The following is a 22,859-nucleotide window of genomic DNA, read 5'->3' as shown; positions in this document are numbered from 1 at the left end:
CTCGAATTTTTTTATAATTTATACTATGTTTTAAAGACGCTTTCATGTTCGCACACCTACACACAAATTACGTGACTTAGATCACACTACCATGTCACCAACTATGAAGAGTTGAGAACAGGATTTTAAAGGATGGGGGTGTTGGGGTGATTTCCATTGAATCCAGGGTATAGCAAGGCCCCTTTCACATTCCAAAATAAAGATTTAAAAAAATAAAGATTTATTTTTAAGTTTTAAAAATGATGAATTTATGAAAATAATATATATATTTTTAAGGTTTAACAGATTTTATTGTGATCTATAAAATTAAATCCATATTTTATATTTATTTATTTCAATAAACTTACTATTTTTAAGTTTGAAATTTGTAAATAAGTAGTTTTTTTTTTTTTTTTTGATCCGCGTAAGAAATAGGCGCCACGCCAAAATATTTTCCCGCCAAAACCAGGCTCCGCTGGAGCATTTCCCCCCAATTTTCGCCCGTCTCAGTTATAGCCCTAGACGCAACGAGCTTTCACCAGGTCTCGCGAGTTCAAGCACATCGCAAATATCATCCTTCGATCCGTCGGTAATTGACACTGCGTAAGGTATTCATGCTTGCGTGCGTTTACATACATAATCGTTGTTTAGGTTGGGGTTTCCTATAAGCACTGGAGATCGATTAGTCTTCAAAGACAAGTTTTTATCTACTGTTTTGCTTGGTATTTCATCTTCGTATTTGTAATCTTCTGAGGATCGTTTCATTTTTTTAACCGATGAAATGATACTGCAGATTTGTTCGAAAGATTTAGAACTCGAAGAATGACGGGAGAAGAAGCTGGGAACGGAAGAGACGACATGCTAATTGACGGGTGTGAGCCAGAACCTCCGCAAGAAAATGCCGTTCCGGATGGATTCAGCGCGGATTACCTCAAAGTTTACTATGGTAATTGCTCATAAAGAATTTGACTTAGATTTGAGTAAAACCTTCATTTGAAGCACTCAATGGGCAAATACACAGTAAAGCATAATATTGTGGTATAGTGTTTGGTTCTTTTGGGGAAAAAAATGGTATAGTGATAGGTTTGAAAGCCACCAAACGGCCTTGAAAAAGTTGAGTAGAAAAAAGAGTCGCCATTTATTGCCTAACAGGACTCTTTAGAAGATCCTGCTGGAAATGATTTTTGTTGTCCATTGTCCTCTTAATATGTAGGCACATTTGTTGTCATTGAGGCTTTTTGGCTATCCGTTTGCTGACCAAGTTAATCGTGAATTAGTAACTATCTGCCCCTCTCTGGTAGGCCAGTGAATGTTATAATAGATATATTTTATGAAAGAAAGAATCGAGTAATATTGTAATGGGTGTACAATGGAATTTTATTAGTGCATTGATATGGTTGTTAGGTCTGGGAATTTCACAAGTTGCTTGGATTAGGATCTTATATCTGCGAGGAAATGTGAACTTGTAGCTTCATTAGTTTTGAAATTACGCCTACTGCTGATAGTGACCAAAGTGATGTTTCAAGATGGATCTGAGTTTGTTACATTTATGATAATTTAGTAATTTGTTTCTTTCGATTGTAGAAGGTTAAACCTTTTCTCTTCTTTTTTTTTTTTTGTGCGGCAGGGAAGCTTTTTCCACATCATGATATATTTAGATGGATGTCTTATGGAAATGGTAACCCAAATTCGTGTTTCGGTCCCTTCTCTTTCTTGTACTTATGTATCCTTATGTTAATATATTTTTATTTGACAATCATATGTCTATAGATGGAAAGCATCCTGGATGTGACCAGTCATACTTTGGACGGAGAGAATTCTCTTTCACGTTGGATAACGACATATATCTGCGCTTCCAGTCTTTCAACAGTGCATCTGATATGGAAAAATCTATCAACGAGAAGTGTCCATTTAAGATTGATATTGGGCCTGTGTACAATGTGGATGTAAGATTTGCCTACTTCATTTTTGCATCAGCTCAAGCTTAATTCATACCGATTTACTGTTTTGGGAATTGTACTCCTGCATGTGCTGTTGTTTTATGCTTGCTAGTAAAGATATTTTATCAGCTGATTTTGATGCAGTTTATAAGGTTCTCTCAGTTACGTATGTATGATAAGCATTTTTACACGTAGCTCGTTGTTTCTCAGCATGAGGAATGTCAACTGATCTGCTTGTTTATATTTGCTTGTTGCTTCCATGATGGGTGAAGTAACCAGGTCAAGCGATTGATGATATGCCTGACCTTGGAATTGCCCTGAGTCATGGTGTTTTCAGCTATTGATTACTTTCCAATTATGCTCTAGAATTCATTTTCCCGTGTCCAATTATAGTTCTTCACCGTATCACCATACTTGCTCATATGGTAATTCTTCATATTTTTGGGTTCTGCAGCCTGCAAAGAGACATGCTTATGCCCAAGCTGGTGATAATGGTTTTACTCCAGTGGAGAGGGAGCTTGTTTTTGATGTAGTAAGTGAATCATATTCTGAAGAGTTGCACCCTAGTTAACAGGGATACAATTTTTCATTCCTTGACACGCTTGCATTACATGTCCCACCCAGGATATAACTGATTACGATGATGTTAGATATTGCTGCTCAGGAGCTGATGTATGTTTGGACTGCTGGCCGTTAATGACAGTTGCTATTAAAGTGATAGATTCTGGTCTCAGAGGTTTGATCATTTTGCCCTTCTAGTCTCAGCATTCTTACAAAAGTTTAGCTGGTTATCTCTTGAAGGATCTACATGCCACAACATAAAAATCTGTAACAGTTGTCAGCGAGTGAATTGCTGAGGATTTTTATCTTTCACAGAGATGAATTCATGTATTTAACTGTCATTTTGAAGCTTGAACTTGTTATCTGACGCTGCTGTGGTGTTCACCACATGATGGACTGTTCATACATCATGCTGCATTTGTATCAATTCGTATCTTTTGCATTTACTTTATTGCTTTTACATTTTTAAAGCACTTTTTTGTATTTTCAATTATTGAAGCTTTTACATGGAGGAAAATGCTCCGTCGTGCTTATCACTTGATGGATAGTCGATGTCCTTACAAAGGATACTATTATCATATTGCTGTGACATTATCTTCTGGTCTGAAACTTTCTTTTCGTGAAGTCTTGTGCCTTGGGGGTTGCTTGAAAATTTTCACATTTGAGTTTTGACTAAGGCAAACCACTAGTATAGTTGTAAGTACAACTATTTAGCACTTGTATATGCATGTATGCATGTGTATTTATAATCTAGTTTATACTATTTGCTGCATTGTTATTCTGGCTTAGAGGACTTCTATTGATTTCTAATGCAGACGACTTTGGGTTCAATCACATTTTGTGGGTGTACAGTGGCCGACGCGGTGTCCATTGTTGGGTTTGTGATGGGAAAGCAAGAAGGTAAGTTCCTCAAATAGTTGGAAAGTGAAAGTCCCATTTATCCTCTCTTTATTATGACTTTTGATGGCTTGTTATCTTCTGCCATCAATTCCCAGGTTAAATAACGAGCAGAGGGCAGCTATTGCTGATTATTTTCGTGTGTATAAGGTTTGCTATTGTTGAATTGAATAAGTGCTTTGGCAAATTGTTCATAGTGCGACGTGCAGTCGAAACTTATCGTATTTCTGGTTCAGGGCAATGAAAATAGTCAAAAAAAGGTTACTCTAACGGGTCATGCACTTCACCCTTTCCTTGCGTAAGTTGTCACTCTATATTGTTGGTCTTCTCTTTGTAATTTTACGATTGCTCACCAAGTTTCAGTCAATCTCTGCAGGAGATCATACAGTGAGGTTTTACAAAAATTCTTTGAGGGGAAACTACTTTGTAGTCAAAAATTGTTTTCGCATGAGGAGAGATTTGAGAAGATCCTGGAGATGATACCTGATGAAAGTACGTGACATTGTACCAGATTTTGTCATTGATGTCAATAGTTCTCAAGAAAGGCATCGTATATTAGTTCGTGCAACCATTAGAATGCATAATTAGAAGTTATGTTTGCAGCTGCTACGTCGGAGCTTCGGGGAAAATGGCAGGAAAGCAGGCGTACCTCTATTTCCAAAGAAGACATTAACATTGCTCGATGGGGGACACTAAAAAAAACGCTGCACTCGCGGAGTAAAAAGGTACAAAGGGACTTTCTCAGTATGACAATCCTTATCTGGAAAATGGACTTTGCGCTGAACACCTTTGCAAGTTTATGGTAGATAATCTGTTATGTTTTGTGTTATTCGCGAGGATTATTACGGCCAAAGTTGTGACAGAGCAATTTAGCACCAGTGTTGTGGTTGTAGTTCTAAAAAATGATTTGTTCTATCCACTTCCATGTATAGGTACTAGGGCTTGGTAGGTGTGTTGAAGAGATTGTGTTCTCTTATGCTTATCCCAGGCTTGATATGGAGGTTTGTTAAACATTTCCTCTTCCTCTAATTCTTTACAGAATTGTTACTGTGCGTGGGTTGGTGATATATTGTTCCTGTATATTTAGTTGTTTATGTGGAACTTATTGGATACATCTCAGGTTTCAAAACATATGAATCATTTGTTGAAGGCACCATTCTGCATTCACCCAAAAACAGGTTTGTAACCATCAGTAGTGATACTGATAGATATGGGCCTGACGTATTTGATATAATGCTTGAGAATAGCTGCTTATTGAAGATAAAAAGAAAAGAAAATTAATGCATGAGAAAAGCAAAAAGAAGGGAATGTTGTTTCATTACAGGAATTGTAATTTTAATATTTCAGTCGTTGAATCCTCAGATTCTCCATTCTAATCATACAATTCATTTCGATACAAGCTCTATTCATTCAAATAGGTCGGGTGAATGACTTAAGGCCTTGCATTGATGGGTGATGCTGGAAATAAATGACTGGATCAATGAATTGATTAAATTGGTCTATTTACTATCAATGCATCCGAATGTTCCTTTTTGTGGGGATTAACCTTCGGAAAGGTTTGAATACGATATACCTGTTGAGGTGACTTTTTGGGTAACTCAACAGAGATTAACTTCTTGACTTTCTGTTTGAAATTTGGGAGTTTGGTTGGCTTCTGTACTTCGTGAAGCTGGTTAACATAAAAATGGAAGCAAGAAGTTTAGTGAGCTTATATGGTACCACAGCCTGGTATAGACTATAGAATAAGGCGAGAATAGTATAGACTGTGTGTTGTAGAAATGATATATTAGTTTAATCGCAAATTGTGGAACCTGTGATGTAGCCATGAATCGTCATGCATGTTCTGTCAAGTATACTTCATTTTGAAAGTTTAAATCTTTCAGCTTCTTGTCTCGTGAACCTTGAGTGCTTGTTTACATTTTAGTGATTTTATCACTTACTGTATTGCATGTCTAGGGGTCCTAATACGTAGGGATACCTTGAGTTCTTTCTCTATCTCGTTGTTTACTGTCCGGCATCATGGATGGGAGCTTCTTTGTACATGTTCTGTCATTAATCTCCTTACCTTTTTTCCAGGTCGTGTATGCGTTCCCATAGACCCAGATTGTTGTGAAGAATTTGATCCTACAACTGTACCAACCCTTGCCAAGGTATACATATACCAGTATCTTTGCTGATCAATGTAGCTTTGTTGGTGATCTATTGCACTTCGCTTGAACTGTATAGTTCCTCATTTTCAGTGTATCTGCCACAGCAGTTTCCTTTTACCGGAGAATAGAACTGCTTACACTTAAAAGAAACCAGAGTCCCTACATTGACTGTTGATTTCGTCTTATTTCATTGTTTAGTTTTTTTATTCATCAAAATCATAAGCAGTGGTGTTCGGTGTTTCTTCTCCAATGAAGTGATTTCGTCTTCCCCTGTATCTCCCTGCCTTTTTCTGGATCTTGTTCTCAAAAAGAATCTTTGGCTCTTGTTTTGGTTTTTTATTTTAGATATTTATCTAGTAGTTCTTTTTTGGGAGGGTGTTAAACATTTTACATGACTTACCATCCAGTGGAGTCTTCAGTATCCTTGCTTGTCTGTTCTGTTTTAACATCCTAAATTGATGTTTTACCCCTGATGATGCATGTTTAAAAGTTCAGCTTCACAATCAGTTAGGGAGTTTAGGTGCAACACAGCCAAGGAATTGTTTTCGTTATTTTGTCCAGAAATGATTTTAGTCACATAATGTGCATTCATGAGCATGAGTGAAAACGGAAGTGAGATCGTAAAAGTGTCTTTCGAAAACATCCCAAGCTACTAAAATTCCTGAGGATCCTACCAAAGTATTATGGTACCTAGATATTGATTCATTTTCAGAATTTAAAATTTCTTTGCCCTGCATACAGGCTATTTTGTTATGATAGTACCCTTTATTACTTCCAAACTCCAATTCATTATCTTTTTTATCAGCAAAGTTCACCTGATACAGTGTTGTGATTAGTCATCTACTTTACTGTACAGTGTAGTAGTGTACACATATAGGGTAAGAGCTGTTAACAGGCCCCAGACCATCACAGAGTTTTGCAGCCTTGTATGTAATCCCGTCACTGTAAACAAAGATCTTGCCCGTGTATCGCATCAAAGATCTTGTTGATAGAGTATATAAACAAACTTTCAACTCACCCTACGTGTAAAGGTGGTGCAGGATGAATGCATCCTGGTTTGGTTTTAAACTAGTTCTGTTGTTTCTAAGTAGTTCCTGCTTGCTTTTGTCAAATCTGCAGCTTCTGGGCGAACTTAACATGGGAGTTATGAGATCAGATGGCAATGATGGTAAGCCAACTTTAATTTCAGCAGGCTTATACTTTTCAACATATTCAAATCCATAGTGGTGATGAGTTGGAATATGTTATGTTGTTTGCTGATGAACAGAATGGGATAAAACATCACTTGGAAAATCAGTCAGATATTTCAGATCATATTTCCTGCAGCCTCTCTTGAAATCATGCAAGGTGTGTTTCCATCATTCGTAATTTTACGGTATCCGCTGTTCTTCAGTGTTTTTGAGGTAATTTAGAACCACCTCTGCCAACTTTGCCCATATAATATCTTCTTTCTGGGTAAAAGCAAGCCAGTTACCTCAATTTGACTGCCATTAGAGGTCAGATAAATTGATCCAACTGCTCAATTGGTTTTCTTCACTCCAACACATACCAACAGCCTTAAATGTGTCCTTGTGGCACTTTCAAAGTCAATCAATCCACTCCTTCCTACTGATACAATAACTGGTCCTCGCATTACACATGGCCACACTAAGCGCGGAGGCTCAAAACAACTTCCCCATCTTCCATCCATTCCACTTCTGACTTTCTGCCACTACATTTCCTTGTTATGCTATCTTATTAGCTCATATGTAAATCATTAGGTTTAGAGAGACCTCATTCCGCCAGCACAGGTGCACAGTTGTCTTTACATCGGAGAAGAGATGCCATGCTCTTCAGTCTTTGATTGAAGAAAGTGACCTCCCTCGCATTTTCTTTATCAAGAAAAACAGTAATAGATTTGGTTGTTCATCCTGTTTGAGTTCCTTCAACTCAAACTCAAACTACATTGCATCTTTATGCTTCTTCCTCTATTTTTCACTTTAAACATGCCATTTCATAGCAGAAGCAACAGCGTTGATGTAAGTTATTTATGAAAATTTCAGGAGGAGATAGAAAGTTCATACAATGCTAAACTTCAGGAGTCAAAAAATTCACTGAGCTGGTAGGCTTTATTTCATCTGGTCTCTGAGCTTTGTATGTAAGTGAGAAATGTCTGGAGTCTGCTTTTATTTATGTGGGTGTGAAGCTATGTCTCAATCAATCCAGTAGAATCGAAGAGAATCTCGGGAGTCATTTAGATTATGGCAACGATTCAAGTCTCCAGACACTACATTTAAATCATGAATTGGAATTTGTTAGCAGCATTTGATGTGTGATTTACCAACTCTGATTGCACCATCAATAAAGGAACAGGAACAAGACACGAACCCGTTAGGTATTTGTCATCCAAGACTTCAAAAGCAATTGATTCTACTGGAAAGAAGGGTAGGATTTAGGAATATGACAGGTCCTTGGAAGCTGTACACTTGTAGCAATAGCAATTCTAAGGATGCCATCTTCAGAGCTTGATTGAATGCTTTCAAATCATGCATTTTGAAGGGAAATGGGAAACTTTCATCATAGAGGTCGTGACTTAGTGTGATAGCTAGTCCTTATTTGCTTCCGTCAGAATGGAAGGTACAAAAATCACCTCAAAAAACAATGGCAAGGCTGCGTAGACAGTGGATGGCCTTATGCATGATATGTTCTTCCGTAGAATTCTTACACCAATTGATGAAGTTTAGCAACATACCGATGAAACTAACGAAGGGTTCATAGTATATGAAGTACGAATCTGTGGTACATGCCTTCACACCCTAATAACAGTTACGAGACTTTTGTTGCTGCGTTAGTTATGAACTATTGTGTTGTGTTCGCTTTTGTTTTTCGTAATGAGGGTGGCGGTGGCCAGTGAGTATAATCATATGGCTTTATGGTATCTTTGTTGCGGTATTTTTTTCGTATCAATTACGAACCATTGTGGTGCAGCAACGAAACAACGTACGATGTGTTAGTCCTTTTTAGTTGTGAATTGCATTGTATTGCGTTCTATCAAAGAGATGGATAGTGTGAAAGGACCTGCTTTTTGCGTGTTTGAATGGTGGGACAGGAGAGGTGGGACTAAGGATAGTGATTAAAGGGCAAGTCCACATGTTTCCACTTTTTCCATAATCCGGTGTTTGTTTGCACACGGGATTAAGGCCGGATTGGACAAGAGTGGACTATCATTCAGGGGATTAACTAATAGCAGGGTGAGGGGCAATATTAGCTAGTCCCCTTCTCCCAATTATTATCCTCCACATCCAACGGGTGAAAATAATTTCCGTCATCGTTATGCCTCTAACCGAATACAGTATAACTAATCTCAGTATCAATATAATCTTATCTATTATTCTGTAGATGCCACTTGTCCCCTTTATTTCCAATCTTAATCTCATCTTATCCAATCTTTTGAAAAATAATTCGGCAATCAAACGTGCCCTATGTATATATATTATGTAATTGTATATGCTATACGTGTATGTGTGGTTATATTGACAGCAGGATGAGGATCACCACTGCATCACCAAGAAACATTTAGGGATGGGTAGAGAGATGTGGCATGGATTGGTTTTCATGAATTTTCAAAACGTGTATTTTTCTTGAAGCTTATCGAGAATGATGCAGTAGTGCAATGATAATGAGGTAATGGTGGGAATTGATTTTCACACTTTCATTTTTACAATTTACACTCATTTTTTTGTTTTTATCCACTTAAATTTACTATCTTGCTCTTTATTCAATACAGTACATTTTTTCACACATTTAAAGCTAATATTGTAAATTCATGTGAATATAAATAAAAAAGGGAATGTGAATGGTTGAAAGGAGAGTATGAAAATCATTTTCCCCCATTTTCCATAGTGCAATGGTGAAATTTCAACGATGGGTATGAACACCTACTTCCCAAGTTAAAGCTGGATTTTTCCAAGTGAGAAATATTTTGACCTGAATTTGAAAGTGATACGAGATTAAGGATTCTAGTCTTTTTTTAAACGGTATTTCCTACTTATTGCTATCATAGCAGTGGACCTCTTGTAGCCTAGTTTAGCTAGAGATCTATCTATAACCGGTCTAGGTTTGTAAATTGAGGTCTTAATTCATCCTAAAATCTGTCGACGGATCGTAAAACCTCAAGATCTCAACAACTGAGATAGATACTAATTCTACTATAATGGATGGAATAGGTCTTTAAATATTAGTCGAGAAACAAACAAGTTGATCCGGCATTGTGTTATCAAAAAAATAAAAAACAAAAAATCTAGTAATTGGATTGCTACCGAACCACATGAGCGTTAATACATTACTAAGCCTAAATTCAGTAGCAAGCACTGACATATTGTAAATTAACATGGAAATATGCAGTTAACATTATGCTCATAACTTGAAACCTAATATTTTGCTGTTAAAAAAAAAACATTATGCTCATAACTAGTGAGGAAACAACTTCTAACAGCCTTCTGAATGCCTCCATACTAAAACAAGGGCCAAAGGCAACCTAAATTATCCTAATACTATAGAACCGTCCAAACAAAAACAAGTGCTCGATTCGGTTGTAAAAATGACGAACAACCGAACCGATTACACCCCTACCCTATAGACACCAAAAAGAAGTACCCAAATTTCCCAGAAACCACATTTGACAAAGAGCAACTGTCAATACCTCATCACCAAAATTACAATTCACATTTTACCACTTTTTGAGTGTGTTTTAGACCCATCCCAGAATTAGTGTGAAAATGAAGAAGCTCTAATTAGCTAGAACTTGCCAAATCAACTCCGGATCGAACGACGGCATGTGTGCCAGCGAGCAGCCTTCGGACTCCTCCGATTCCACCACCGCCACCGGACACCTGCCGGAAACAGAGTCCGGCGAGCCCTCCCCCTTCCAAACCCCATCTTCAGAGACAGTTGGTGATACCATTCCACTACTCCAACTGTAGTCAGCACCAACCAAAGCAGACGAATCAACCTTCACTGCTGCTTCATCACCAGTATTTCCATTCCTACCCCCACAATGCCCAATTTTCTTCCCTTTCTTTTTACCCTTCTCTGTCTTCATCTTCTGGCATATTGCTTGAATCTTGGCATCCACTGCAGTCCTCAAAGCACTCAGCCTCTTACAATCCCCAAACCCCAACTCCGCCGCGTCCAGAAGATTCGGGAAGTTCAACCGGGCGTATTCGCCGCGGAGCTTGTACGCCGCGCGGTCGTACGCGTAGGCTGCGGCCTCAGCGGTGTCGTAGGTTCCCAACCAAACCCTCATCCTGTTCTGGGGGAGTCTGATCTCAGCCACCCATTTCCCCCAGTGCCTCTGCCTCACTCCCCTGTACAGCTTTTTCTTGATTGGACTGCTATACTTGCTTGTGTATACAGAGTTCTGAAATGGGTTCGATACGGAAATCTGCGAAATCGCGGCATTCGCTCGGCTTTCGTTGTAGAGTTTTTGAAGTAAGTCTCTTTGTCTGAGATAAACAGAGGAGCCTAAGGGCTCAAGAGCAGGGTTGGTGGTGGGATTCGATTGGGGGCAGTATGAGAAGATTGAATCCAAGGTGCTTGTGCCACCTGTTAAAATGATTTCTGAAAGTGAAGGTTTAGTATTGGGGCCATTGGAGAATGTAAAGGGTGCTTTGTTTTCTTGCATTTTTGGCAATGTTTCTGATTTTCCGGGAAAATCGAAACAGGGGAATCAGAGGAGGAAACAGGGTAATGAAAAATTGCTCCCTTTTTTCCTTCTAAAAAGGGAACACTGCAGTTTGTAACACGGAAAGCTATATAGATGATGGAAAATCAACACGAAATGATTGACGATTGATTGCCTAAAGCCAGAGAAAACCTAAAGAGAAGAGATGATGATTGGTGGCAAAAAGTTCACTGATCCGAAGAAAAAAGTGGGGACAGTGAAGAACTGAAGTAAGATTTGGGCGTCAAGAAATGAATTGGTTGGAATAGAGTTGAAAGATGAGAGTATGAGAAGCAGAGGTTATGGGAAGAAGAAGAAAGCAAGAATTGAAGAGAGAAGGATTAGAATTTTGTGAGAGAAAAATGGGGGATTTGGGGATGAGAAGTGGTCTGAAATTTCTGTTCTGTTCCACATGGTTGTATTTATAGCCCGAAGGCCAAAAGTACGGGAGTTTGCATGGACTAAAATGCCCTCATCTCAGCAATAGAGGACCATTTAAGGTTCCACTTTTTTTCAAAACTTTATTTTTGTTCTTTATTGTCTGTAGTATTTTATTTTGAGAATTTATAATATCACTCCCTAAATTTACAATGTCACCCCCAAAGGGGAGTGCGATTATAAAATTAGAGAGTGACATTATCAATGCCCTTTTATTTTTAGTATTTGAACGGAAGAGAACTACAATAAGAAGAACCCTGCTTATTTAAATTAACTTTAAAAAAATTTAACAGGTAAGTGCTGCTAAAATGGGCTCATTAATCGTATGAGCATCCACATGAAACTTCCATAAAATAGTATTAATAAACTGTATTTTCACTCCATTAGTAAATAACAAAGGATTTTAAGATTTCGATTTTAAAGATTTAAGAGGTTTTCTTTTTCTTTTCTTTTTTATTAGAAGAACGATTATCATTATTCTAAATCCAACGACACTTACATAGAAATTCATATGAAAGACATAAACATGAACCTAGAAAACAACCTACTCCTATTAAACAACAAACAAATAAATCATGAGGGAATTAAAGGAAAAGTCGTTTATCAATCATCTTGACATGAGCATATTCAACTCTCCAACCAAGCTGCGAAGAAGATCGAAAACAAGTTCGACAACAGTGTGAGTCACACACGCAAAGAAAAGAAAATGGTAACGATCTTCACACTCTCTTGTTTGATGAGTGTACTCCATTTTGGCATTAATTAAAAAAAGAGAGTGTGAAAAATTATTTTCTAAAAGAAAAAGAAAACTCCGATAAAAAAAATAATGAAGAGGAAAACCGAAAAAAATTCAAGGAGTTCCAATTGGACTCTGTCAAATGGGGGTGTAAAATACGTAATTTGACTTTTGTTCATGTATGGACCCCGGACCCGCACAGTCCACACATCAGTCACACTGGTCCGTAGCTAAGAGGGGCAAAAAGCTAACTTTTTGGATTAATTGCAAGAAGAAAAAGAGTCAGGTTAGCTTTTTGTTTGTCCATACACGCGTCTCTGCCAATTGTTTGGGTTTACAGATTTGCATTCATTACATTTTCAATCTTTCCCCGCGTAGAAGGGAAGGCAGGAAATTAATTTTCCAGTTCACTTTCGTACGCAGACGTTTTACCTTGTATATGAAGTTTTATTAATAATTTCGGTTAAAAGTGGAGCACTAAAATCGACATACTAGAAGAAATTTGCATTCAATTCCTCCCATTGAATGTTGTAACTGGTTTTTTTATTTTTTATCTCTAAATACTTACATATACTTCTTCCGTCCGGATTTAATAGTCTATTGTTTAATTGTAATCGGATAAAAAATAAGTTATATCTTTAAATTGGTAATGAATTTTATATCCAATATGAATCATGTTTGATAAATTTTAATTAGTTTTATAAGACAATATGTTTAAAATTACATAAAACATTATAAATTACAAGATATAATTGATAGAAAAATGACATGAACTCCCAAAAAAAACTGTTAAATCCAGACGGAGGGAGCAATTATGTAGTAGTATGAAAGTTTTCCCAATTCATCGAAAGAACTTGCTAGTTAGTGAATATATATACACACACACACACATGTACACACACACACTAAGATTCTACTAAGGGCGCTCTTAACTTGTTACATTAAGGACTTTCCATTTTTCGATCAAATTTTAATGATCCAAAAGCATTTTTATGAAAAACTATTTGGATCAAGCCTTTCTCGATTATATTTTTTGCTGATTTCTCAAATGTACCTTTAAAATCACGTTTTAAACACATTGAACGGTTTGGATCATCAAAATTTAATCGAGAACAATGTCAAACTCATGAGGTCTTTAACTTAGCAAGTTAATGACGCCCTTAGTAGATGGGCCTCTTCCATATTCCTTCTACGAAATCCAAGATCAAGAAACACAATCACAACATCAAATCTAAGTAAATTGACAAATTTCTAACTCACATGAAAAAACTGCTCCAATCAAGCCCTTTCCGGTCATATTTTTTGCCAATTTCTCACATGTATTCTTAAAATTACTTTTTAAACACATTGAACAGTTCGGATCATCAAAATTTGACCGAGAGCAATGTCAAACTCATGAGGTCCTTAACTTAGCAAGTTAATGGTGCCCTTAGTAGAAGGTCTCTTCCATATTCCTTCTACGAAATCCAAGATCAAAAAACACAATTACAACATCAAATCTAATTAAATCCACAAATTCCTAACTCACAATGAAGGTCAACTCGATTAAATCTACGATATAATTATTAAAGTAAGATTCTTGGTAAATCTTCTTGACACAAAATGGAATGACAAGCCATATGAAGAAGAGGCACTTAAATTTCAAAAGTAACCTAACCGGCGGACAGTACTATAGTACTCCATGGACCATGACCACCACCTAATTAACATGGACAAAAAATTAAGGACGCCACACCATGTAATTCAAGTGATCTCCAAAACTTCTAAAACATCCCATGCACAAACACATATGTCTCTCCTTAACCATGTTAGGAGAAAAAAACATAATTAGGATCAAGCCATGCCTGCAGTACAATTCAAGGCTCTCGATCGAGCCACCTTCATTTTCAAAATATAATCTAGAACTTGATGGAGAGAGAGTTCTAGATTTCAAAGAGAGGGAAAATTTTTAGAGTAGTAATTCTGAAATAGGGTCACGTGACCGCTCAAGTTCTTTTAACGATTATCAAGTACATCGGGCAAACGATTAAGTGTAGCAATCCTACAGCGCTAGAGCACAAAAATCAACCTCAAGTGACTGAAAAGAAAAGAAAAGAAAAGAAAAGAAGTGAAGACCATTTCTTCGAGAAGATAGAATCAAAATTAAGGAGGGAGGTAGATACTCGATCACAATCGAAGTAGAAGAGGCCCATTTAAGACGTAAAGGTCGGCTCTGTCATTTTGGTGTTTTATTAGAAAGGTTGAAAAGACACATGCAAGCTTGTGATGGCCGACCCCATCTCTCTCTCTCTCTCTCTTTCAAAAAGCCTTTTCCCAATCTCTCTCTCTCTCTCTCTCTCTCTCTTTCAAAAAAGCCTTTTCCCAATTTGTGGAGTATTTGCATGTGACCGCATACCTAATTTTGTGGGCATAAAAGTCAAACAGCACCACAACCCTAGCTAGCTGGCTGTACTGGTAGCACTTCTCATGCTCCCGTGTACAGTGCCCACCGCGCCTTTCTTTTTCTTTCTTTTGGTACTGTGGGATGTTTACCTCGACCAAAGCATGTTTGGATGGCTCGGATGCACACTCATATACAATGTGGACTATATCCTATTTTTGCACCAAAAAACTTCTCCATTTCTGCACTACTCGCACAATCCATGCACACGCTTACGCGTCAAGAAATGACTCCAAAATGTTATCGACAAAAATATTCCAACACATATAAGACCTTGGAAAGGAACAAACTTCTGAATCTCATAACTCAACTACCAGATCAATCCATTGAAATTGTGTCAATGCTTTCACATCACTCTCCCTCCCTCCCCGTCCGGCCCTCCCCATCCCTTGAACACTTTTTTGTTTTTTTCAGCGGTAAGGATCGATATTTTTACCATTTTACGCGCAATTCAACTAATTTTCTTCTTAGTCCGATCGAAGGCATGTCATCCACGCCGTGACTATAAAATCTTCAAGAAAAAATATTTTGCAAGTTGATCTAAAAAATTAAACTCTTATCAATTGTGTGGAAAGCAAACTCACCAACCAACTAGATGCAGATTAAAAGGCACCCCAACAGATCGAATGAACCCATATGCCAACTTTCAAATCACAAGGACATACTATCAGAGTAATTACTAGTACTTCTCCTTCTCCCGTGTACAGTGCCCACCGTGCTTTTCTTTTTCTTTCTTTTGGTACTGTACGAGGGATGTTTGCCTCCACCTCATTTCTACGCTACTCGCACAATCCATGCACACGCTTATGCATCAGGGAATGGACACCGAATGTTATCGACAAAGATATTCGAGCACATATAAGACCTTAGGAAAATAACAAAATTCTGAATCTCAGAACTTAAAGTACCAGATGACTATTGAAAAATTGTGTCAAGGCTTTCACATCGCTCTCTCTCCCTCCCCGTCCCTTAAGCACTTTTTGTTTGTTTCAACAATAAGGATGTTCTAATTATCTTACACGCAACTCAACTAATTTTTTCTTCAGTTCAATCAAATGCATGTTATCCACGCACCGTAAAAAGAGAATTCACAAGAAAATTTATTTTTTTACGGCACGATCTCAAAAATAGACCCTTATCAATTGTGCGCGTGAAGAACAAACTTACCGAATAACCGGACTACATTAATATATACCTGGGGCTCACCTTAACACTTTCTAAATGCCGATTAAAAGGCACCCAACCGAAAGAAACCCATATGCCAACTCTCAAATCACAAGGACATAGTCAGAGTAAAATTGATCACAACACAGAGGGCATTCTCGTAATCGAACCATTCAAAAAGGTGTGTTTTGGCAGCATTGTGGACTTGGTCCTGTGTCAGCAATAAAGTGTCTGGCAACGTTGACTTATTGTGGTCCACTCCACCCCTGCGGGCGACACGTGTTGACGTTATCTGCATTCTGCAGACAGAGCGTGTTTTATTAAAACTCCGTCAAAAAAGTTTTAATTGACCGGTATCTCGTGATTTCCTTTCCGGATTTCGGAATGCAGATTCGCACGTCGTCGTGTCGAGGCTTTGTTACAGCATACGGTGGCGCTTCGTTGTCTCAGGTTTGGATTTCGGAAGACGGTGCCGTCACCCCTTGGTCACAGTGACGTCATGATGACTTCATAGGGATAAGTGATACTCCCTCCGTCATGTTTTTTGATTTTCCCTTCTCTATTGTTCTGCATGTTTCTTTTGTGTCTATTACGCAGGAGTATACTCCTTCCGTCTCAAAAAGAATCTCAGGTTTGGATTTCGGAAGACGGTGCCGTCACCCCTTGGTCACAGTGACGTCATGATGACTTCATAGGGATAAGTGATACTCCCTCCGTCATGTTTTCTGATTTTCCCTTCTCTATTGTTCTGCATGTTTCTTTTGTGTCTATTACGCAGGAGTATACTCCTTCCGTCTCAAAAAGAATCTCAGGTTTGGATTTCGAAAGACGGTGCCGTCACCCCTTGGTCACAGTGACGTCATGATGACTTCATAGGGATAAGTGATACTCCCTCCGTCATGTTTTCTGATTTTCCCTTCTCTATTATTGTTCTGCATGTTTCTTTTGTGTCTATTACGCAGGAGTATACTCCTTCCGTCTCAAAAAGAATAATAATTTTTAAAACTCGTGTCATTTTTCATCGTTTATATCTTTCAATCTATAATATTTTTCATGAGTTTGAAAACTTTATATAATAGAACTAATTGAGAACTATCAAACAAGATTCATATTACATATTTTTTAAGATTCATATTGAAATATATAAGGAATTGAAATTGGTATAGATACCAAAAATTGACATTTAATTTGGGACGGATGAAGTATATTTCAATGTGAATATCAAAAAATATGCAATATGAATATTTTTTTTATAGATTTTAATTTATTCTATAATACAAAATTGTCGAAATCATGAAAAATATTACTCCTATAAATTGAAAGATATACGCAATAGACGCAAAAAAAAAAAAACAGACAGAATAATGGACAATGAAAATGAGACGGGGGGAGTAGTATATTTCTGTTCTTTTTTACTTTATTTTAGTTCATTTAATTGAGATAAATTCAAGGAAAACGATTTTGGCGCTCCAATTTTTGTCTTTTAGGGGTCGTTTGGATGCAGTAAAAGATGGGGATAAGTAATACCCATCATTTTAGACCTGGGGCCCATCTTTTGCCCTCGTTTGGGAAGGCAACTTGCAGGGGTATTCCATAATTCGGCACCTTCGGCAAGATTGGAGAACAGGGGATCCGCCGGTCTTATTTTTGGATAGAGTTTAAGGTGTTATTAAGTTATCCCCCTAATACCCCTGCAAATTGGACGATTTTACCCCTCCTTATCCCCAACCCCCAACCCGCCTGAGTTTTTGAGATGAACGAAACAAGAACAAGAAGAAAAATAAGAACAGTCGATCGGAGAGTGGAGGACTAATCAGGTCGTGATGTTCACTAGGAATTGGAGAGAGGGAGTGTGTCGTAGCCATTCTCTCTTCTTCTTCTTCTTCTTTTTCTCCTCCTCTTTTTGCTGCTGCCACTGTTACTGTTGCCGCCATTCTCTTTCTTTTTCTCTCTCTCTCTCTCTCTCTCTCTCTCTCTCTCTCGGCGATAAGAACAACGAATAGTACCTGTTTCTTACAACCCAGCACTAATCAATTAAATGACCACTTTGACCCATCTCAAAAAAAGAAAAGAACATCTCAAAAAAGAACACTTTGACCAGAAAAATAAAATAAAATGAACACTGTAAGGCTTGGTGTGGGTGAAAGCCGAGAAAAAAATTTAAGTGTTTCAAATTTCAATCCGTTTGAATCGATGGGAAGATTTTAGTTTTCTGATAATTTTATCGTAAATGGTCATAATTAAATTTTGACTCTAGGGCTCTCGTTAGTTAGCTCTAAAAGATATTTGATTCTACGATTTTCTTAGGGCTACCTATAGTCAAAATTTAATTATGACCATTTAGAATAAAATGATCAGAAAAATAAAATTTTCCCACCAATTCAAACGGATTGAAATTTGCAACACTTAATTTTTACATCATCCACACTTAAAAACACAGGAACATTTAATTTCGGTTTTATTAAATATTTTTTAAAAAATGATAAAATTTCCTACTTTAAACATTATTAAGTATTTTTACTAAACATTTTCAAACAAATATCCAGTTTAAACATTTTAAAGATAAACTGAATTTATTTTATCCAAATAATAGGTACGTAATTTAACATTTTAAAATTTCATAATTTTTAAAAATATAACATAAATATAATAAAGCACTTAAAAACGAAATGTTAATATTTTATTTATTTTATATAATTATTATATTAGTTAAATAATTTTTGATTAATCATGTGTGAAAAAAATAATAAAAGTTGAATTTCATAATTATATATTTAATTCAATGAATAATCTAATTTAACACTGCATAACGGCAAAATGGTCATTTGATAGCTTTGTACATTATCCACCCTTCCTTGTACCCCCTATTAATCATTCATCCAAACCAAGTATTATTTAATCCCCCTTCTCTAATACCTCATTCAAACAACCTACTATTTAATCACCACTCCATAAACATCACATCAATATCGGTCATCCCTTATTAACTAATACCCCCTACTATCTTATCCCCTTATTAACTAATACCCTCAATTCTTTCCCCGCATTCAAACGGGCCGTTACTAAGTTTGCTATATAGAAGTATAATTTTTTTACACTAAAAGACAAATTTTAGAGTGTCATTATCAAAAATTAGAATGTCAAAATCATTTGTCATGCTTCAACGCCTAAAAACTGAACTTTTGAAGGCGAAATTACAACCGATTAAAAACTAAAAATTTCAAAAAAATAATGATAATGTCCTTTTGGAAGGAGCAATGCAATGAACAAAGGATATTTGTGTCGGCATCATTTTTGTTTCGAAAGACATCCATCCAATATTGAATGCGAAACTCATGTGTTGGCTGAAGTAGTATTTACTCCTCTAGGGCTGATGTGTTTATCAGTTTATGGATCCGTATATTTCATATTCATGAGTACTGAAATACTGTGTTAGATGCAGTTCATTTCACCCAAAAAAAAAAAAAAAAAAATTTACTGGGAGGGCTAGATGGAGAGAATCTGAAATGGAAAATTACTTATGTGGCATACTCTCTCTCATCATCACCACGTAAAAAAGTGAGTGTGGTCACTGTGGTGGTATGTGATTGGTCAATATCAACTTTCTATGCATGATCTCCTTCAAGGATCTACCCGCCTTTAACACAAGAAAAACAAAACAAGGACACCAGAGATACTTTTTTTTTTTTGATCCTTCTGCCACCAAAGATACTTGGTTCCTATTGATTTCCCACATGATTGAGACAAGCAGTTAATTATGAACCCTGTAACATAAATTTGAATTCATACAAATGTAGATAGATTTTTTTACAAAGGCATCTGGTTAATCACTTAGTATATATTATGTGATTATCAAGTTGTGTAAAATCTGACTTATCATGGGAGAGTCGCATTTGATAATTCACGCCGTTGATCACTATGTAGGTCTCGATATGTAATTGGTCTAATAAAAATTAGATTGATTAGATATCGATATGTAATGGAGTGAATCATATTTGTTTTAAAAGCAATGAAATGTCAAAACTAAACAGAGACACAGAGCATGTATGATTTTGTTCTTTGAACGGCGAAAAAAGATAGTCGGACTGAAAGCATACCGAGGAGTAGAACAAATCCACCCCAAACTCGATAATAAGCGACAATACGAAACTCCCCAATTCAATCCCAAAAACTTGCCCCATTCGTTACTCCATAATAATCTTGAAGCCATTCGGTAGGAGCAATCAGCAATAGCACCAAAACCAAGGCAGTACAAACAGCAGCAACAGAAGTAGCATAAGCAGCATCAGCTAGCATTTCCCAAAAGCAGAAGCAGCAACAGCGAATGATCAAAACCAGATCACCAAGCACAAATTTTTTTTTGTAGTTGCGGGACTGGCTATCCTCAAACATTGTGGCATTTCCCAATAACGCATGTTTGATGACCAATTGTTTTTACCACTGTCCGATTAACTTGAATTATATATATGAGACCTATAAAATGTAACGACTTGAGTTATATGAGACCGTGATAAATCTTATTTTGTATAGAATGACAGTGAACAAAATCGGACTCCTATTAGTAAGGTTGTGGTGCGAAAAAAGATTGATTCGAGAGAGGTTTTTGCAGCAATTTGCTACTTGCACATGCGTAGACACCTTTTGTTGGATCCACAGTCTGCATCGTACGGTGTATAGCTTTCAATGGGTTCTCCAAACAAGCTCTCAAGGATGGCTTCTAAGACATTTGTTCAATTTAGATAGCATTGTAGCTAGCTTTAAGTAGGACCCAAGCTCTTTAAATATTTTCTTACCATGAAATTTACAAAAAGACTTTTGCACAAAATCGGGGATGCTCTTGCTAATCCATTGAGTGCACATACACTCCCTAAATTAACAAGCTCTTAGGAGTGAATTTTGGACCCTCCTATGCTTATGTTTACACTCTAGGATACAATTTAGGATCCATTTCTAGAGAGTGCATTGAGGGTACTCTAACTCTAAGGGAATCTAAATCTCCTTGTTTTGCAGATGTTGGGATTGTACACCTCGAAGACGCTGATACTTCGATGACCATATTTGGAGTATTATGTGATGTCTCGCCAATGTATTTGTGTAGAATGTGCCACATTAATTTGTCTTGTAATGGAACACATTCTACCAAGGGAATGATGACACATTAAAATGCGGTCATCACAACATTGGGTGATCATTGAATTAAAACAGGAGAATAATTCCCTACCTAAAGTCTTATTAGTATCACCAGATTTTGGTTCAATGTGCTGTAGGGTTCCTCTTAACAATATTTCTAAGATTTCATTTTGGACCAAGGCCTCTTCGACAATTTATTTCTTCTATCTTGGGGCTAAAATCAACTTTTCATAATACTCCAGAAGTCATTTCAAATCAAACACTTACTAAGCACTTTAATAATGGAGATTTGAGAGATGGTTGGCCACCTATTTGGAGTGGTTTTAATAATTTGCTTGTGCGATTAGAATTTTCTTTCTTCATTATGAGTTATATCCGTCTATGTGATCCGTTGTCAATATACCCTCAGTCTGGGGTAACTTGACTTTTGGTCCTTGTCTACCAATACCTAAATGCTCTAATTAATTGAGGAGTTCTCTTACCTAGTACATACGACGGACATGTGGGGTGCGTGTGGGCCCCGCACCAAAACGTGTGCGCGTCTAAGTTAACCTGAAGGGTTGGTCGAGTGACAGCATAACCGTAAAGAGTTTTTTTTTTTTTATCCGCAAAAATGCCCAAAAGGCACCGTAAAGAATTTATTACCAGAAGTTTCTAGGTTTTGCTCTCGCCGCTAGGAAAAAGAAAAAAAATTAATGAAAATTCTTCGAACTATTGGAGATTTGTCGGGCCGTTGACTTTAAGAGTCTTGAGATTAGCTATGATACACGTAAGCTGGCTCGCCCGGAACGCTATTAAACACCCACCTTATTACAACTACAATTATTTCGTTGTAGAATTTCAAGTTTTTTTAAATCCATGTTGTGAAGTATTTCCTCCTTTTCAGCAGTTCGTTGCAAGAACATGTTTGAGGTCGAAAGCCCAATACTGAAATCGGCCCAATAATCCCAAGAAAATCGGCCCAAAACGTTACACATATGTTCTGCGTTAGTCAACCAAAGGGGGTTCATAAATGGGCTTATATATTACATTGACGACTTTGAGCGGCCCATAATTTGATGCAATCTAAATCATTTCAGACTGTTTACTTTTGTCCATTTTGGAGCCCTTTATTCAGATCTATTGGGTAGATAGGGATTCGACGATTCGTTCATTTTTAAAAATTTGCCAAAAAATATCAAACATATTATAAATCATGTTCATCAGATATTGATTGATGAAATATGGTATCACATCTATCTTAAAAAACTAAAAATTAAACACTCGATTGAAACCCAATTTTTGAACATATATAGTTTCTGAATGCATATAATTATATAAACTTTGATTAGTTTGGATTTTGAGGGATGGTTTTGGATAATAAGTGGAGAGATAGATAAAGTGAGAGTTATGGTTGGAGAGAAGGTACTGTGCGTAGACAGAATTCTAGAGACCCAAAGCAAGCAAAATCATAAGTTTGTTTGTCTGTCAGCAGAGCAACAATCAGATTATAAATCCATGGGATATGTTGAATTCCAATATAGCATATTTTGTTGAAGCCTTAATTTCAAGTTGAAGAAAAGAAAGGAGAGAGAAATAAAGGGGAAAAAAAAACTAATGAATTTTAGGTAAATTAGAGAGTACTGTTAGAGTGTTGAAGGGTAATTGGCTAGGCAAAACAAAACATGTATTACTATTTTTTTTAAATCCGCAAACACGCCTTAAAGGCAAACATTTCATGTTG

General features: G+C 36.9%; 2 protein-coding genes across 2 annotated transcripts; one reads left to right on the top strand and one right to left on the bottom strand.

Annotated features, from left to right (window-relative positions):
• Positions 1-424: 424 nt before the first annotated feature.
• LOC131334112 (uncharacterized) lies at positions 425-7,827 on the top strand. The gene is made up of 17 exons (XM_058368991.1): positions 425-587; positions 773-925; positions 1,607-1,657; positions 1,750-1,925; positions 2,374-2,451; positions 2,544-2,655; positions 3,296-3,380; positions 3,476-3,527; positions 3,614-3,675; positions 3,754-3,869; positions 3,981-4,102; positions 4,310-4,378; positions 4,498-4,555; positions 5,454-5,527; positions 6,647-6,695; positions 6,795-6,874; positions 7,570-7,827. Exons 2-17 carry the CDS (start codon positions 802-804, stop codon positions 7,630-7,632), a joined length of 1,371 nt encoding a protein of 456 aa, XP_058224974.1. The 5' UTR covers positions 425-587; positions 773-801; the 3' UTR covers positions 7,633-7,827.
• A 2,064-nt stretch (positions 7,828-9,891) lies between these two features.
• On the bottom strand, positions 9,892-11,636 carry LOC131333894 (ethylene-responsive transcription factor ERF061-like). The gene has a single exon (XM_058368701.1). The coding sequence runs from the start codon at positions 11,187-11,189 to the stop codon at positions 10,296-10,298; it is 894 nt and encodes a 297-aa protein (XP_058224684.1). The 5' UTR covers positions 11,190-11,636; the 3' UTR covers positions 9,892-10,295.
• Between the last annotated feature and the right edge of the window lie 11,223 nt (positions 11,637-22,859).

The sequence above is a fragment of the Rhododendron vialii genome, chromosome 7a (genome assembly GCF_030253575.1).
Source record: "Rhododendron vialii isolate Sample 1 chromosome 7a, ASM3025357v1".
NCBI classification, from domain to species: Eukaryota; Viridiplantae; Streptophyta; class Magnoliopsida; order Ericales; family Ericaceae; genus Rhododendron; species Rhododendron vialii.
This window is presented reverse-complemented; position numbering and strand designations above follow the sequence as displayed.

What these genes read in the sequence shown, in the direction of transcription:
- LOC131333894 (XM_058368701.1), bottom strand. Translation starts at nt 11,189, where the DNA reads ATGCAAGAAAACAAAGCACCCTTTACATTCTCCAATGGCCCCAATACT.
- LOC131334112 (XM_058368991.1), top strand. Translation starts at nt 802, where the DNA reads ATGACGGGAGAAGAAGCTGGGAACGGAAGAGACGACATGCTAATTGAC. An exon ending in ATTATTTTCGTGTGTATAAG is followed by an intron (nt 3,528 to 3,613) that starts GTTTGCTATTGT and finishes TTTCTGGTTCAG; the next exon opens with GGCAATGAAAATAGTCAAAA. An exon ending in GAGATCAGATGGCAATGATG is followed by an intron (nt 6,696 to 6,794) that starts GTAAGCCAACTT and finishes GCTGATGAACAG; the next exon opens with AATGGGATAAAACATCACTT.